This window comes from Paralichthys olivaceus, chromosome 20, assembly GCF_024713975.1.
Source record: "Paralichthys olivaceus isolate ysfri-2021 chromosome 20, ASM2471397v2, whole genome shotgun sequence".
Lineage (NCBI taxonomy): Eukaryota > Metazoa > Chordata > Actinopteri > Pleuronectiformes > Paralichthyidae > Paralichthys > Paralichthys olivaceus.
In genome coordinates, this window is record NC_091112.1 from 5,383,982 (window position 1) to 5,403,046 (window position 19,065).

The 19,065-nt window shown below is 41.4% G+C and overlaps 1 protein-coding gene across 1 annotated transcript in view; it reads right to left on the reverse strand.

The window, feature by feature from the left end:
- stt3b (STT3 oligosaccharyltransferase complex catalytic subunit B) overlaps positions 1-19,065 on the reverse strand; it is a 61,776-nt gene that overhangs the window by 13,464 nt on the left and 29,247 nt on the right. The window contains exons 3-6 of the mRNA XM_020102484.2: positions 14,568-14,855; positions 8,157-8,222; positions 2,321-2,420; positions 778-876 (exon numbers count right to left, since the gene is read on the reverse strand). Coding sequence (XP_019958043.1) covers positions 778-876; positions 2,321-2,420; positions 8,157-8,222; positions 14,568-14,855 — 553 coding nt within the window. The remainder of the gene's footprint in view (positions 1-777; positions 877-2,320; positions 2,421-8,156; positions 8,223-14,567; positions 14,856-19,065) is intronic.

The window sequence follows — 19,065 nt, forward strand, 5'->3', positions numbered from 1 at the left end:
ACAGCGACACTTCAACATACGCGTGCTGCAGTGTAAAGAGAATTCTCAAAAAAGGTGTCAGCGACGGTACCGTCCCAATCTAGATGTATATGAACACGAGATCTGTGCACGTACATGCACACGTCCATGCTGTCAGGCAGCAGATGGGCCCTCTCTTGAGAGACAAAGTTAAAGCTTTAATCAGGTACCAACATGCCAAAACTAAAAAGTACTTTTATGCAAAACCTATATGGGTGACATGTGAAGCTACTTACTTATTTCTACTTGGTAAAAGTATTCTAGGCAGGTCCTGTTGTGTTCTTCTACAAAGCATGACTAACGGAATCAGAGCAAACGGATTCGAGTCTCGCTGCAGCCAACTAATCTCCAGTGTGTATCCACGCTGCTGTAAGGTGCTTTGGATAACAAGCAAGTGGCTTATGTAAAGTCACACCTTTAATACGTGAACTGCTGCAGTCAGCCTGAACCTTCTCCCCGGAGCTTTGTGTTAAACATTAGTTAGTGTTTCCTTTTTTTGGGTCAGTCGTACGTCGTGTAACAAGCTCCACACACACAACACTGTCCCAGTATCAAATATCAAATATAAAGATATAACTCAAGCTGCTTATTAAGACATTTAAAATACAAGTAGCAGGTAGCGTAGAGCGAGAAACCAAGTTGATGAGAGTGAACCAAAACAGCAAAGTTTGCCATTAAACCAAACTAATGAGTTGAAAGACACTAAAACACTAGGCAGAGCTGAGGGAAACTGCTGAGTCATGTTAGAGTTTCACTTACCGGCAGCAGCCATGTGCTCGCTTGTCCTGATTGGTTGGAAGCCGACGAAAGGGATCTGCATCGACAGTACGAGACCCACAATGTAGAAGGTGCTGTACGCTGTGAAGAAAAAAGACGAACCAGACCAGATTATAAATCAATTCATCAAACAATCCAGTTCACCACTGAAAATCCGCTTAACCATTCAAGTTCTGGTTCCGCTGAGGGAATAAATTCGACATCAATCTGCCGTTTAAAGTTGACTAATTTTCATTGTCGCACCTCAGAGGGAGTAAATACAAAATAGAGTTGGCTTGGCGCAGTGTGGCGGTGAAGTCTGGAGTAACACAACGGTGCTGAGAACATTTGAACTTGCACCTTTGTAGCTGACACGAACCGATTTGCAGATGCGGCAGCTAAATTAAGATTTCATACTCTTCCTGAAGAGTGCATCTCGATTTTGATTTACTTGTGACTGCCCTCAGCAATCTCTTCCTCACATCTGCTATTGACTCAAGACAGAGAGAGATGAATAGTGAGGGAACATACACTCCGAGGCATTTTATTAACCAGGATTTTCTTTTCCTCCATGTTCCTGTGTTGCAGCTGAGAGACACCTGGCTCTGAAATGAAGAGCTGAAAGATGAAGCGAGGAGAGAAGGTGAGGAGCACAGAAAGCGCTTGAAGACCTAATATCTGTTCCGTCGACAGAACATGTCTACAAATATATTTCTCCGGCTCTCATTTGCTACCTAAAGGTGCAAAGGGGTTGCTGGATGATGCTCAGGCAGCAGATATCCTTGAGTTATAGTGAAGTCAGAAGGAAATGTTCCACTTCATCTAACAGGCTTGTATCATCAAGTAGAATCTCACTGTTGAAGAACTGATGCAGCAGAGGTAGGTTACTGTGAAGAGGACATAATTCATTTTCAAAGCTCTCAAAAGACTCTGCTTTGCATTTACACTGAGTACGACGTATAATCATATGTAAATGATACTTGACATGGTATCATTTATCTTGACCACTGCAGCAGCGCCTGCTGCTAGCTCACGGCTAAGCCGTGTGGATGGTGGAGGGTCTGAAGGATTGAGCTTGAGTTCTCTGAGCCAACGGATCATATGCTGGAGCAGCCACGTGTTCTGAGTGACCAGGATGTTCAGTGGAATAACAAGCCTCTCCACTTCACCAGCCCTCCGTGTCTTGTAATGAAAAACTGAGGATCAGGTAGCAGGTGGCTGCATTTACTGTTAAGTGGTGTGTGGGTGTGTGGATGTCTGCACTGGCAAAGATGGAATGCTTATGGAAGAGAGAGATGAGCACAAGCATGACTGAGCGTTTGAGTTGTTTCAGGGTCAAACGCATGTGGAACAATACTGGGAGATGCACGGGAAGGACAAGCAGGTTGTCTGCTTATTACGTTCACTTCTATTCTAATGGAAGAAGATCTGAAAACACTTTTCCATTTCAGATACTGTATGTGGGGGAGTTTTAAACATCATGTTGAACACTAAAAATGATTGCCTGGTTTAATTGCCTGTGCTTGTGTGTGAGTGTGCCCCTTACCGATGTAGACTCTTCTGCTGTAGCGTTGCATCAGCAGCAGCACAAACACGTGCAGAGGAATCAGGTTGATAATAAACACATAGCCTCCCCATGCTGATACCTGGAACACACACAAAAACACACACTGGTAAACATACTGTGAACGTTCGTCATTTATTTCAGATTATTCAGTTTGTTTTTTCTGAATTAAATGAGCTAACCCCGTCTAGTGGAGGCTTTCCTCTGACAAATTAGCTCAGCAGGAAATGTGCTCAGGTCTGCCCCAGTGAAGGGAGCTATTCACGAAGTCCAGTGGAGACACGCAGGCTCTACAGTACCATCACTGTCAAAGGAAAACTATACCTGTACAATCTTTTAAAGCAAAACTGAAGGATGAAATAATAAACATAAACAGCAATAATAAGACAATTTATTTTGGCATCAGCTTTTTATTGTTCAAAAGATTCTGTGGAAAGAACAAATAAGATATAAAAACATCTTACAACTGTGCCTTCATGTGAGATCACATGACACAATTAGTGTTGCTTGTGGATTCACTGCTGTTCGCTCCTTTCTATTCCCGAGAGAAAACTTCTACAATCAATTTTTTAACCTCTGGCAACACTGAATGTTTCATGCAATCAAGCTGTCGGGCTTTTCTCATTTAACCACTTAAAGTCCTCAAAATGACTCATTACCACTAGAGGATCAATTAACTACCATTTTTATTTCTGATTATCCAAATGAATCAATTGTTTAGACTATATGTCATGTTATTATAAAACCTTTTGCAGACTAACTGCATTTGATTTGCTGATGTGCTGAAATGAATAGTTTTATTTTACAGAGTAAAAACAATGTCTTTCTGTTAAAACTTTGCATAGATTTATTTATATATGGTGATGTTTTGTATCATTTACATTAGACAAAAGCCGCTAAAACTAACTAAGTGATATAGAGAACATAGGTATTATCTATCAAAACTAGGCAATGTGAGACGTCCCAAACTGCTTTGAGATCCACACATCTACCCCTAAAACTGTTCATGGATAGTTTTCACTTGACTGCAACTTGAATCGATGAGAGCACCAGACTGAAAGGTAGAAGGATATCGAGAAAGAGTAAAAGAAAGCAGAAAAGGTAATATGTTCAGAAAGACAAAAGGGAAAGAAAAGAGAGAGATTAACAGCAAAGTAAAAATTAATTTAGCAAGAATGAAAGAGGACTGAATACAAACAGTTATTTGCAACAGCTTGTCAGTAATGCCTCCATTGCCCCTGCTAAGATCAGTATACACTTCCGGTATCACAGGAAAACCAGGAACATCGTGTCTAATTGATAAAAACATTAATGCGCTACATTAGCATGGGAAAAAAAAAACTCCTAAATAAGTTCCTTGCTAAATGTTTAGGTACAATTATGTTTTGGCAGCCATCGGCATCTGTTCCTCCAGATGGTGACTGTCAGTCTGTATCATGTGAACCATAATTTGAATGAATACCAGAGATGACTTTAATTTAAGACTGATTTTGGAACAGAGGCGGCAGAATGAGTCTCTGATGCTGACTGGTTGAGAACGTATTACCAAGAGGAGGTCAAAACCAAGTGTATGGCTCCGCCCCTCTGCCACTCAAAACAAAGAGGAAGGTGAGCGTCTCGGTCGCAGAGAAATACCGCCGCCAGTGAGTTTATCCAGGAAATTGCTGGATTTGTCACCTGAAAATGTCTCGAAAGGGTCTGAAACGTCAGTAAATCAAGCTGCAAAAGTGCAAAGTTGGCATCACTGTGTGTAAACACTGTCCTGATGATGCAATTCAAACTGTTGGTGCCAATTTACTTCCAAAGAACGAAGACTTGAAAATCACAGTGATAGAGGTCACCAGCAGCACCGACTGACCAAACAATCTAATCTACGTCAAACCTAATGTGACGATAAAGAAGGACTAAAGATAGAGGAGTATCCATTGGCTTAAAACCACTACATCTTTGTTACAAGAACATGGCAATCTCAGCAGATGTTCCTCAAGGTAAAACTAATAAAAAAAGCCCTTTTCAAACATTGACTCCCTGATATCAGCAGGTTTGTTATTGACTCAGAAATTCAAAGTTACACAACATTATTTTTGGCTTGTTTTTCCCCTTTGGATACTTAGCTGGGCACCAGTGTGGGAGGCTCAATGCCAGGTCAATGGGATGAAAGATACTGACTGGAAATGTTCCCATAGTCACGATTTGCAAATGTTCAGGGCAACAAAGCCACTCAGAATACAGATTACCACCAATGTTATTTGGATGCTGTCCTGAATGGTTTTCAAAAAACGAGTAAATACTTTGTATAAATTGAAGATGGTGTGATCGTCTGTTATTTAGCCAACTCCACGATGCACCTTGGTTACAGATTTACTTCCCCAATCTTCAGAATAAATGGTCCAACCAGCAGAGCGAACAATCGACTGGAGGAAAAAAGATTGGGAGGAAGTGGCCATCTGGTCACATTAGAGGACCATGCAAAGACGAATGCCTGTGACAAAACACCAAATACGTGTGTGTCTGCATGAACAGGCTCGTGGTTCTAACAGCCAGTCATCTGCCAGCTGAGGGCAGAATCGGAAAATATTGGGAGCAAAGTCTTTGCTGTTATCGCTTTCTGCATTTCATGCAGGGCTTATCTGATGACCATGTGACCACATTCAACGGTATATAGAGAACCCAGCACGCAACAGGAAGAAAGGCTTTACTGTGTGTGCTTCTGTTTGTCTGCACACATCTGTTACCAAACTATTTATTTGATTCTTCCCTTTTATCTATGACAGTGAAAATGAATGTCCTGTTTGTGTGTGTACATCTTTATCAAATGCATCCTCTCTGATAACAACATACTTTCCGGTTTGTTAAAAAGACTTTAAGTTGTAACAGAAACTTGCAGTGAATCTAGATGATACTGTTCTTCAGCAGGTCATGTATAAGTGTGTATGCACACAAGTCAGATGCTGATCGTTACACAGCTAAATTTGGTCAAAGGCTTTTCTCTGACCACAGTAATATTCTACTCTCCTGATAAGCTTGAAAGTTATCACTTTCTTATAATTAAACAGGACTATGCAAACTCCACAGCCATGTTTATAGCTCTGTGAGGGATTGTTACGAACTAAATGCTAATGTCTGCATTCTAACATGCTGATAATCAGCAGGTATGATGTTTCCCATGTTCCTCCTCTTAGTTCAGTGTTAGTAAAGTAATATTTTGCAATAAGCCAAACACAAAGTACAGCTTAGACTAACAGGAGTATGTGAATGACATTGGCTTTGCAGGGATAAAATGTGCATTAAAAAAAACTGGCAGTAGCATGGTGGTACAGTGGTTAGCACTATCGCACTAATAGCAGGAAGGCTGTTGGTTTTCTGTGTGTGGTTTGCAAATTCTGGTGAGTTGGTTCATTTTCCCCAGGTACACTGACTTCCTCCCACGGTCCACTGCAAACTGGGGTTAGGTTAGTCGAAGACTTTGAATTGAATGTAGATGTGAATGTGAGTGTGAATAGTTGCTTGTCTTTGTTTGTCGGCCTTGTAACATCGACATCTTCTCCATTTAAGTTAAAAACACACATTCATCTCACGAACAAGTTCAACTGCTACAGCTGAAGTAAGAAGCGGGTCTAAATAGTCTGTAAATGATCAGCGAGAAAGTTGCTTAAAGAGGTAGAAAGCAATGTGAGCTCAGCTAACGTAAGTTTAAATGTACAGAGGGTACTTAGTTGCTGTAATCAAAGGAACATCTTTGAGCTACCAGCGTATACTCTTCATACCCAGGAGAGAAGTGCACCGAAAGCAACTAATTCAGTTGCAGTCAAGCACTTTGCAGCCTGTGCATACTGATAATTACAAACATACACTGAGGTGGCAGTTTATTAGGTACATGTAGCTAATACTAATGCAGTCTAAAACAAGCCTGCAATAAATCCTCTCTTCATGAGGGCCCGGTTTTTAATCAGTTGTTTTAGAGCAGCTACTGTGAGATGATTCTGGGGGATGTCGTGTCTGGTTAAACTGTATTGCGTACTCCTCTCATTGCTATAAGTGGAACGGATAAAATAATAGAGACACTACAGCAGGGTCAATTGACTTCATGTAGCACAGATTTTATATTGGAGTTGGTATTATTCTAAATTTCGACACCACCGTTTAGATTTTTACTGCAAATGCATATTGATTCCACATATTCCCATCAGTCTCCCTGATTCGATTTTGTCCCTGAAAAAAACATCGTTTAAATCTGCTGTTTCAGTAGATTAAATTTTAGTGCCAATCTATTTTGCAGATGTTGAGATTTTTTGGCTGGACAAAAGAAAACTTTTTGAGACGCTGCTGGCGTTAGTAGAAGGCTTCATTTTGTCGTCTGTACAAAATGTCCTTTCTTCTGCTTTTGTTCTGTCCTCTGTTTTCTACAGCTCGCTCCACCCTCACCCTCTCTGGGGATGAAGAGTAGGAGGATATTGCAATGCCAACCACCCGTTTCTTGTGGCTTTCAGTGGTTATGACTGCTCTGATCCTCTTCTTAATCCCATCCCTCTCTTCTCTGATCATGCCAATATCCAGGTTGGAGGTCTCTCCCTCTCCGTCACCATATCTGCCTTCACATTCACTTAAATCCCATCGGAAAATCTAGCCTTGGCTATATCCTGCTTCAATTAACAGCATAAGTTGTCAGGGTTGTTAAAAAAAAGTAGGAAGGGTCAAACGAGTGTATGCAGCACTTTGTGTGCAGGTCCAACATGGAGACAGTTTTTACTGCCGGTGAGAGGAATCATCTGCATCAGTGGGTGGGCCGCAGAAACAGGACAAAGGAACATCACATCACTGAGGAAAGAAAGAGGGTGCGAAGGAGGAGAAGAAGTAATAAGGAGAAAGAAGCCTGAGGATTCATGTCCTCATTGCTTCTAACTGAGACAGTGTGGAACATCACAATATATTCTATTTATCAGTCCACACCCCTGCTCTCCCTTTTGTCTCCCATTCGTCTTTCCGTAACTCCCGTCTCCCCCCTGCTCTTGTCTACAATACTCTGCACTGTTACTGGATGCTGTGGCCCAGAGTGATCGATGAAGGTAGATTTCGGTAATCTGTTTCATTTGACATCTATCTCAGTGCTGGCCATAGAGATTTTGCCTGGAATGGGCAAGAAACTGGAGATCATAGGCTCTCACACTCTCACACACGACTAAACAATCTGTCGCTGAGGCACTGCGCCTGGATCATTTTTTTTAATCTAATCTCTCTCATCAAACCCTCGATGGGCCGGTGCCTGAATTTATAAATAATGCAGAAACCGCTGGCTAAAGTGCACAATGCATTGGGATGTGCATGTGACACAGAGAACCGTTGCTATTATTCTCTCAACTGATTTTTGTGTTAGAGAAAAACTTAATTTAGAAAGTTAACGCCTTGAAATGATTTCTTCTGTTTAACCATAGTGTAAAACACAAAGATATTTAAATTAAAATCATGCAAAACAGAAAAGAACAGAAAATCCTCACTAATGATAAACTAGAACTAGGATGTGTGGCACATTTACCACAATTTGTGTGAATTAGTGAAATAGAAATGAAAACATAAATTGCATTCACATCATATGTATGGTAGAAATATGTAAAAACAGAAACACAATTTAAAAGAATTTATATATTAAGTTAAATATGATGAATAAATGTACAAAATAAAAAATCTGATGAGAGGAATCCATACAGTCATTATCTGTACCACATATCCTTTTGGATTATATTAAAATCCCTGTTGAAATAAATCAAACAGTCTAATTCAGCCTGTGGTGAGCATAGACCCATGTGTTTGTTATTCTTACCATGTAGAAATAGCAGATACAACAGCCGATAGTCCAGAATACAGAGCCTGTTTTCACCGACTTCACCTGCAAGAGAGAAAGAAAGAACAAACAGTGATACAAGATTCACAGGAGTATATTTTCCACATACGCCTCAACATCAAATGAGACACGTAGAATTACAGTTCGTGGTTCAGGGACATTACAAACTGAAGCATCGCAGGGGGCAAATTTTCTGTGATGATGACATGTTCTCTTTCATTCATAGCAGCAAAATCTCAAATCTGCGTAGAGGGCTCTTTCAGTCGCCCTTTTGTTTTATAGTCCACTGCTGTTGCTGTTGCCAAGAGGCTTGATTGCATTCAACAATGCATGCGATTTTACTGATGAGGGGCCATTAATGATCACTGGACCTAAGGTAGTCTAGCTTCGCCCAAATACCCAGCACAGACAGACAGACCGTGGCTCAAACACCAATCAATCAGCTGCACAGACAGACACACATGCACACACACCACTTCAAACTGCAGATGCACGCAGACACAACTTAAGACAAAACAAGTCCTGGAGCTGTGCTTTCCCTGCGTGTTGATAAGGGCCACAGTAAGTAGGTTCGTGGTGACCCGGTTATCGTTCTGTGACATCAGGCAGTGGACGCTCTGCTTGTTGGAGAAGGAAATGGTAACATTTGGGCTCTTGTTGCTGTGTTCACATAAGAGGAGCAAAGCTGCATTCACATTTATTTCTCCAGGGCACACAGGGCGATTTTGACATTATGTGCACTGATCATTGATTTGAATTCCACCCAGAGTGCATATGTCTGATTTGATTTTTCTCTGCTGTCTCTTCTCTGATCACACCGATGACGGTGATGATAACAGTCAGTAATGACTGTTATTCACGGAACCTGCTGGTTCCTTAATTTAAGTCCAGTCTGGAGAGACTTTTTCCATATTAGAAGTGGATTCTTACAAAGAGCTTGGTTTATTGTTGCCAAGTTTCGTCAGCTCTGCAGTGTTACAAGTGAAGAAGAAAAGGATTTTTACTCAATAGATCGTTTCTTACAGGCAGGCAAATCAAACAGTGAAAGAGAAAAAAATAGACTTTATGAAACCAAGTACCTGAAATTGAATCAAAGATGCTGCTGAAATGTTACATTAAAGATGATTCTGTTTTAATTAGTCCAAGTTTGCTTTAGTTAAACTGATATCATTTGTTATGAGTTCATTTTATTTATAATTTTGTTGCTGTGCCTTTCTTACAATTTAATATAGTTGACATTTAGGAGACACTGAATTACTTTAAAAGTGCTAATAGCCTGGAAGCTTTTTATTTCACTCTTATTTCATTTTGGTATTTATAATGTCTTAATATACTCCCTGTCTCTTTTTTAGACTGCAAACCAACCGGTAACATGAACCTGGTTGTATCACACACCTGACTTGACTGTCTTGATGGTGGAATGTATTGCTTTATTCTTGTCTTTGGCTACATTAGCTTTAGCTAAACTGACACTGCACTTTCCCCACGGGGTCAAACCGCATTATGACTGAGTAGGAGACAACAGACTGCTGTGTTTTCCTCAGACGATATTCACACTCAGGCTGGGTCACAGCCAGCATTCAGCCCCGTGTCACCCCATTCAGTGCATGTGCGAGCCGTGCTCAACTGGTGCCTCAGCTCGCCTCTTCCAACTGCCCTCCCAGCCACCACTCCTTTTGTGAAGACACAGAAGTCACAGCGTGATACCGGTGCAGCTAATTAAATGTGAGCTGAGAGAAAGAGTGGAATTACTGTTACAACAATCTAGGCATGGTGCATGGGGTTAGAGCAAACGAGGAAGGCAACGCTGTGTGCGTGGGTGTGTGTTCATGTTATGAAGAGCTATGGTGTTAAAAAGAGTAGCTCTCCTGGGTTAGGGAGGATTCAATTATAGATTATGGGAGGGTGAGAGCGTGTGTGTGTGTTTTGGGAGAAGGGGGGGGGGTAAACACAGATTAAGCGGCTGGAGTTGGATGGGTTATTAGTGGATAAAATGAAGGAGTTGGATAATGAAGATGAGCTGAGACTTGAGAACGACTTTGTGCATTTTTCCATGTGGAGGAGAGGACGGGTGTAAAGAGATGAGGAGGAGAGCGGGAGAAAAAGAATGAGCAATAATGAGTTACAGAGAGAAAAAACCAAGGCAGGAAGAACATGCAGGAAGACAAAAAGCAGATAGCAGAACGCAGCACAAGCTAAATAATGGCGAGGACAAAGGGAGACAAAGACAATTAGAGAGAGATGAGATGGAAGAACGACAGAGTGGGGGAAAGGAAAACACAAAGACAAATGTGGGTAAATGGGACTGATAATGGGAAGCAGTGGTGCATGACCAGGATGATTGTTTTTCCGGGCCCTTGCCAAATAGAAAGGACGACGCAAGGGGTGGTAGGTGAGCGAGGGGGGGGGCCTGCTCTGCTGATGACACATCTCCTTGAGAGGCAGTGATGAATGCAACAAGCAACACCTGCCTACCTGTGTTTTGTGCATACACACAAGAGGCCATTAGAATAACAAAGAGACAAACAGACGTCCCTACCACCCTCTAAAACACATTTCCAGGAGGGAGATAAATAATTATGGTGACAGTTTTCTGGATGAGCCCTAAAAAGTTAAATGGGAGGATTTGAAGGATCCAGCCGAATTAAAAATGACTTCGGATTAGGGTTCACACATCTACTCCAAATCATACTCAAGGACTTTTCAAGGATTTTTCTCGGTCCAATTCGCATAAACTAAAGAACCCAGCAGAGAACATTTTGAGACAAAGGTTGAGGTTAATTACTGTTTAAGCACTAAGAATGTTTATTAAAAGGAAGGATTGATTTTGCTGTGCTACAGTTATGAGGTCTCTTTGAGCAGCACATAATTCAAACCATTTGCCTTCTGTTGCTACAAGGGGTGGACAAAGAAAAATCTGATAGAAAAAGATTTTACTGTTACAGACATTTTTGGAACAATCTGATATCAATTCTTAAAAATCTAGAACTCAGCCTTTTCTCACTGTACATCTGATCCACCCTTTATGAAGTGGTTACTTGTTGTAAATTGTTCAGTCAGGGCTGGATGATGTGTGAAGTGGTTTTTTTTTTTGCCAAAAGGTAATTTTAGGTTAAAAAGAAATATATAAGAAAGCTGCCAGCTGTGAGTTATATCTACAAAAGGGATGGAATGTGTAAAAGACACTGATCAGAGCATGGTTTGTTAGCGTCTGAAGATGTCAGACCGATGTGTAATCCACTCGACTCTTGTCTATCCACACAATACATATCTGCACAACTGCTCACTGCTGGATGCACCCATCGTCACTCTGCTATATACAAGCTTCTGCCTATTTGCATTTCTTGAATGCAGCAACGTTTCCCCGGCAACATAGTGTGAGTGGGACCTTGATGGCCCAACATTTGTTTGTTTGGTGTTTCTCTGTATGTGAATGACTGTATATTTGTGTACATACAGTTGCTGACTTTGTTTTTCTCCCAGTGAGTGACAGTCTCAGCTGCTCGGTTACGCTCGGTTGCGCACAGTCCCACAGACGCTGATCCAGTTGTGTTCGGACTTTAACTGTAGACACAACAGGCGCGCTCAGCCAGCCACCTGGACACTAAACTGTGGGTCGTTGCCAGATCAGTGATAGTGAGCGAATTGAAAAAGCCACAGAGCTGTTTGCAAGCACACTCGAGCTTAGTGACTCATGCTACCTTGAAACCACATGTAGCGATGCAGCTTTACACAAAGTGACATAAACTGGGGTTGCTGAATCCTTGAATGGATAAAAGGTCCCTTGCAACCTGGCGCAAACTGTACTGCAAAGCTTGTTGTGGTATGCCAAACACCAGTAAGGCATGGCATGATGAAATACCTGCTAAAATACCTTTCCACCTGGATGAAAGCCACTGTGCAGCATGTCTTTACAATACTGAACTAAGCAGTACTGTGAAAGCCTAAAGTAAAAATTGGACAATAGCCAGAAAACTGACTGAAATAGTAAATAGTATATATCACAGAGTAGTGATAGTGACCATGGAAACTAAAAATAAAGGTATATAGCTATATTCACTAATGAAAAGTGTCTTTGTATTGGCTGTGTAGATAGATTATGTGTTTGGTATGTGCAGTAACTGGCTCACCAAACTTTCAGCTTAGCCAGAACATTTATCCTGAACGCTGACGTGCACCGTTGTTTAGCGTCTAAATACACGTCTGCACAAATGTGGGACTCCTGCAGGTCTTGCACTGTTTTGAGAAGCGATGCTATTTTGCTGCAGCTGCAGGCGATCACGTTTGAACATTGTGGATATAATGAAAAAGGAATCAATCTAGTTTAAATAAAACTGTAGTTGCATTTGTATGCATTATTTGAGCAGCTCTGGCTCACTTTTAAAGCAGTGAATGATATATCTCCCTACAACTACACAGCTTCAGTGGGTTATTATCAGACATATGGCTTATTTGCACGAGTCTCTTCTAGTTCCAATATCACTGCGGCATCGTACCACGGAGTAATATCTATAAATAATAACATAGCTTCTGAGCTAGAAAAAACCCCCCACAGTGTCCTTCTGCAAAGTAACCTGAGCAGCAGGTGCAATGAAAAGGCAGAGAATGTAAGCACCAAGTGATTGGCATTTAATTTTTTTTTACTTCTGCTCTTACAAATTATTAAACGTATGGTTTAAAACACAAGTTACTGGCACAACTGGAGAATAGTATTAAGAATAAATAATTTCATCAGTGTCTCATTGTTGAGTGTATTTTTGAGAAAGGGTTTATAAGGCGGGAGTGAATTGCTCTAAACCCTGTGTAAATTACAAATCATTTCCTTAGAATTCATTTTATCTTTTGCCATATGTCTTTTTACATCGATAAAATCGACAACATTAAATCAAGTATTACTTTAAATATGCTGCCATATTCATTTGACACCTGATCCAGCACAGGTTAACTCTGCTGCGTTTAAAATTCTTTTAACAGCAATGACTCTAATTGCTCTAACTTTATATTCCATCACTGCCGTTGACAAAAAAAAGGAGGCAATTTTCTTAATAGAAAATCATTTTATAGATTCAAGAAGATGACATGATGCTATATAAATGAGAAGTATGCCCACTGCGCTCTAACGACAGGCAGTAATATTTATACATGCATGGTATCTGCAGTTTTCATCCATCAAGCCTCTCCAGCCTCAGAAGAAGGAACAAGATTATCATGACAGTTACATTATCCTGTATTGATCACATCTATGATCTTTATGCCAGAAGAAAACAGATGTTTGAAATCCACAAGTGTCGATTTGTCGTTTTTATGCAACAAGATCATTTTCTACTGTTCTTATCTGTTGATGTAGCAAACGGGGGGGGGGGGGGGGGGGGGGGCGCTGATTAAGCTTGTTATCTGGATACATTAAGTTCTTCTACAGAAAATGTCCTTTCCTAACTTGTATTTTTACTTGCATCCTTTCTCTGTGTTATCATATTAAGTAAAAGATAAAAGCATGTGCCACTGAACGGATAGAGCTCAATACCGAATGAAAAAATTCCTCAATACTTTTCAAGGTTACCTCCAGTAACAAGGAGGAAGGGAATGTTAATAAATGTTGAAATGTTTGAAAAGCTTTGCGCTTTATTATATACACACACAAACACAGTGATCTTTCTGTAGTAGCGAGGCATCTCTTTTCATACATAAAGGCAGCATAAACGAGCCCCAACTCTGAACAGTACCTTTGAACAGTCTTAACCGGTCATGTGAGGTTAGTTCACAACCATAGAAATGCATTAATACACAAACACACACGCAGCATTCAAAGTGTGATGGCTGGAGGCTTGCAAGGCAGCTGCTGATGCAACTGAGGAATGAACAGAGGTTGAGGTAAAGACAAGGTTGAACTGGACAAATTACCAGTGAAGGGAAAAAAAACATCTAATACAAAATGAATGTGTTGAAAACAGTGATGGCACAAATTCAACAAGGTCAGGTAACCTGTAGCGTAGCCTGCTGTGCTCCCCTTAAATATGTTTGGAAAGGACAGCAGAAGGGGGGGGGCAATTCAACCTTTAACCCAAGATATTTTTGATTCCACTCTTTAAAAGGTCACCTGACTGAAGGTTTTAGAGTGCAGCATGGCGTTTCCTGGGCTCCACGTGGTCAGTGTGCCTTTCAAGGCTCTATGATAAATAATTCAACATCTGAGGCCAGGCTACATTTGAAAACTGGGCTTCTTTTCTTGGCTTCATAAAGCACATCCCCTACAAAGTACAAAAATATATACTGAGGTTGACTTTGACATATTTTTCACAGTCTTAATACCTTAGCGAGCCTCGTCCATCATGCATTTACAACAACATTCTCTCTCATTGCAGTTTTCCATCAAGTAAAAATTGTACATACCCAGAGGTAGTAGGTGAACTGCAGGGCGAAAATGGCGATGCCCTCATTGTCGAAGGAGCCTGCCACAGAGCGGGAGATATAGCCAGGGACGATGGCAATGAAGCAGGCCGCCAGCAGCCCTGCACCCTGGTTCCACAGCTCCCGCGTCAGCAGGAAGGTGGAGATGGCGGTCAGACCGCTGAACACCGGTGCAAGAAAGACGCATACATCACGGATGTGGACAGTGATGTGGAGCAAGTTGAGCACATAGTGGATGAGGCCCGCAGTCACCATTAACCCTGGGTATACCTGAGGGGGGAAGCAAAGAGAGGTTGTAAGACGAAGCGCAACATTAAAGTAGGTGAGATGGAGAGTCAGACATGAGAAATGGTGGCTGAGGGAAAGAGACAGAGAATCGAGGCAGGTCAAATGAGAAAACTAGAATTACCACCTCACAGTTGTATGTCTCCACCAACCAGTCAAGAAGTGGGTTATATTTACACGCCACATCCTTCTCTTGTCTGATGCATTGATAAAGTCATTAGTCAGTCAATAAAATAAATAATGCAGAATCTAATTTTTCCAGAGCCTGAGGTTGTCTGACTTACACTCCAAACCAATGGCTGGAACAAGCACATTCTGCTTGCTTTAAAAAATAAATCCTTGAAACTGTTATGTTTGTTTTCTAAAACAAAGTTAAGGAATAATTAAACCCTCCAATCAGTTGAAGCTGGGGCCTGAGTTGGTGAGGCCTCATGGCCCTGTCTCGTTTGTACATGAGAGCAGACCCAATTAGGGCCCGGTGCAGTGGACTGGCTGTCTGAAGTAAAAAGCGAGGCTATGTTCAACGTGTGAGTGATGTCCCTGATGTGTATTCACTGTAGCCGCAGTCCATGCACTTTGCCTTGCCGCTAATAAACTCAGGTTTTCACGTCTCTAATTAGCCAGTGCCTAGGAGACCTGAGCTTCATCAACCAATCTACTTCAATGAAAATCAACCTCGTCTTTCCTCTTGGCTCTGAGGATTGAACTCTGTCTAATGGTGCAGGATCCTGCCATTTATAAAACAGCTCTTGTAATTTTTAGTCATTTTGAACTCTGTGGTGGGGCCAAGGTCCCCAAAATGTGAGAGAGATGGTTGAGATCTTGATTCTTCACAGCAAAGACATTTCTGCGCAAGCTTGGGCTTGATGGATACAAGTCTATGGTCTCTAAATTGTTATTCAAGAAGCATTACAAAGCTTGTTCATTATGAAAATGTCATCAACTAGAAGTGGCAAAAGCTGTTAACAAAAAAATGCACTTGACTCATTGTCCTCATGGCAAGAAGGAGAGGCATCGGCTGCGTCCTCTTATGGACCGTCACATTAGAGAGGCCTTCATTTGTTATCTCTGGCTCAGGAGAAAGAGCTACTGACAGTCGTCCTCTGGGGAGCAGAGGGTGGGTGGGTGGGAGTGAAAGGCAAATAATAAGGGAGAGGGCAGCTGGACCGGTCACATTAATTGATACTGGCTCGTCTGTCTTGTGACCTAGACGAGTGCTTAAGAGACTTGACGCTATCATACACAATTAATGACGAGTCGGCATTATCCGTCTGAATTGGAATAAAAAAAGAAAGTGGTAGCGTATGGATATGGGAGGGAGCAACGATGGGGGTGAGAAAGGACAGTGACACATTAGAGAAAGGCAGAGGCAGACTGTAGAGGAGAGATGATAAAAGATAAAGGCAGAGGGAGAGAAAAGTGAGCTACAGGGTTGAAGGAGGAGAAAGGGCGTGTAAAACAGAGTGCAGGCTGGGTAAAAGGTCGAACAGACAAAAGGCTTGATCACGGCCCTCGGAGCAAAAGTGGTTCCTACAAATTCCACCTGGATCTGGAGGGGTAACAGACCACCACTCACACTGGCAAAATGTTATGACAGGAGAGAAGAGAAGCTTGTATTCTAAGTTAGGTTCCAGCATAAGGCCGTGTATTTTTGGCTGTGCAACAAACTGCACCAATCTGAGATGAACCCAGTGCTTATTAAAATCTGCTTTACAAGCATATGCTTGATGCAAATAAGACCTCTCGCACCTTGACTTTATGTTTCTGAATGCAGTGTGGGAGTCAGCTAAGTGCCCTCCTTCCCCAAAGTCTGTTTATGCCTTGAAAATGATCCAGCTCAGTCATGCAAACAAGTGGGATTTAGACTATTAACATATACAGTAAATGAGTGAGTGGCTATTTGTTTCTGCAGCAGCTACATTTGTAGTGCCTCTGAGCAAAGCATCAGATTGTTCTGGCAACCAGTCCCACCCAAGCCTCTCATAGAGTCAATTTCAGGCTTTCAGGTAAAAGCCAGAAATTGATATGGATCTATTGCTGAGCCAGCTGGTCAGGTCTCTGCAGTAGCTGTCAGATCTCCTCTATGCATCAATCCCTGGATCTTGCTCTCTTTTGCATAGATTAGCATGTTATAGGAATACATTTGCATTTACTAAGGCCGGCAGAATAACCCGTCCACCTGCTACTGAGAGGCCAGTTAACGGCATAAGGCAGAAAAGTTAATTTTCCATCTGGCACTTAACTTATTCCAAGTCCACTGTGGGCTACAACAGACCTGCACCCTTCAAGAATAAGATATTTTTCATTGACTTCCCCACCTTTTCTGTGGCGGTCACACCCATTGAGATAGAAATACTTAGGACGTTAAGAAATAGCCGTACACACAATACTTGACTTCACTGTCAACAGTGGTCTTATCACCTGACTGATCTGACACCTTCTCAGGAAATTCTCTACTACAGTGGATCCTTTTGGGACATTGTTGGTTGAGTAAAGTGTCATATAAATCAACACATTGAATCCAAAAGACCATTCCTACTATTTGTGTTTAACATATCCATACAGTATCATCCTATAGCGTCTAGAATTTAAAAAAAGGTGTAATTTGTCTTAGTGGCAGCGGTGTGGAAAGATTCATCCACTGTTCAAAATAACACTTGTTGCAAGGACAACATGACCTATGTAATGGCTTTGTAATTGCTAAGAGACGTACCCTGGGCAGAAGAATCGCTCCACAAATTATACCCGCTGAAACCGCTCAGCTCACACTCCGATGACAGGGGCATCAGGATTCACACAGCTATGCCTCAGAGTTACTTTTACTTCTGATCTCTTTGTTTTAAAACGGTATTCAAGTCATTGAACATTGTGTGTTGGTATGTTATTGAACAGTTTTCTGTTTTTACCTGCCTGATAAAGACATCTAAGGTCAAAGCAACATTTCAAGTCTAAGATAATTATTATACTTTATGGCAGATAGTTGATGTTCAGAGCAACATAGTCGATGTTCATAAAGAGAAATCATCTACAGATAGAAGTTAGTACCTCTACAGACAGGGTTAAACATTAAACGGACTCAGCACTGCACCCATTTGTCTCTGTACCCCACACAGCTCTCATCTTTCTTCTATTTGCACATTGGTTTAGTTTGAGGGTAGTCTGGTGAGCAAATTTAAATATTTAAAGCAATGATCAAATGAAAAATCTAATGAATTTTAAGTGAACTTAAATTTGAGCTCAGGAGAGTTTTTAAACAAAGAAATCTGGACTTGCTTGAGGGTTTTAAAGACATCTCACCTCTCATCTGAAAAGGCTCCTTCATGAACATGGTTAATTTGAAGGAAAGTATTCCGCAGTGGTTTCTTTTATTTCTTTACACATTAATCTATGAAATGCCAATACAAGTTTAGAGTGGAAGGATATTCATATTTGCATGCAGAAGATAAAAAGTCGTTCTTCCCAGGAATCTCGTAAATGTCATGCAAATTAACACAAAACTATATCGCTTCCAATTCTGATTACGAGTCTAATCATGAGTTTCAGTTTGCACCTTGTGGGTACGAGGCCTAACTCAAGTATCCATGTACAGAACCAGCACATCCATTATTATAAGCCAGGCTTGTCATATGCAATTACAAGTATCTGATAGTAATTGCTTAGACGGATGAATGCTGATGGATGGGTTTTGGATTCCAGTGCCTTGGGTCTTCTATTCAGTAATGAATACTATATTCTAACATCAGAATGTAGAGCAGCTACAGCTCCTGCCCTGCACCATCTGCTGGGTGCTGTAATGGTAACAACATGCAATGCACAGCATTAACCGGCCTCCCTGACTCAACTATACAGAGAAACATTCATATCAGTCAGCAGGTCTGAGTCTATGCAGAAACAAGAAGCAAAAAGAAATAGCTAACCCATTCTTAGCTGGACCCAATAACAGAAACGCATGTAGGGAGAAATTTCAGCATTTATCTGACACGGAGGACTCGGATTATGTAGTCCTGATGCATCATTAGCTGGTGCAATTACAGCTCTGGTGGGTCCGTGAAGCTTGGCTGAGAGAAAAGAAGGCAGGTGGAGTTGTTAAAGACGAGAGGGAGATGGAAGGCCAAAGGTATTTTACTCACACAGACCTCACCGCTCACAGGACGCAGGGCTGAGAAGATGAGGTTGGGGGAAGGAGACTCACAGA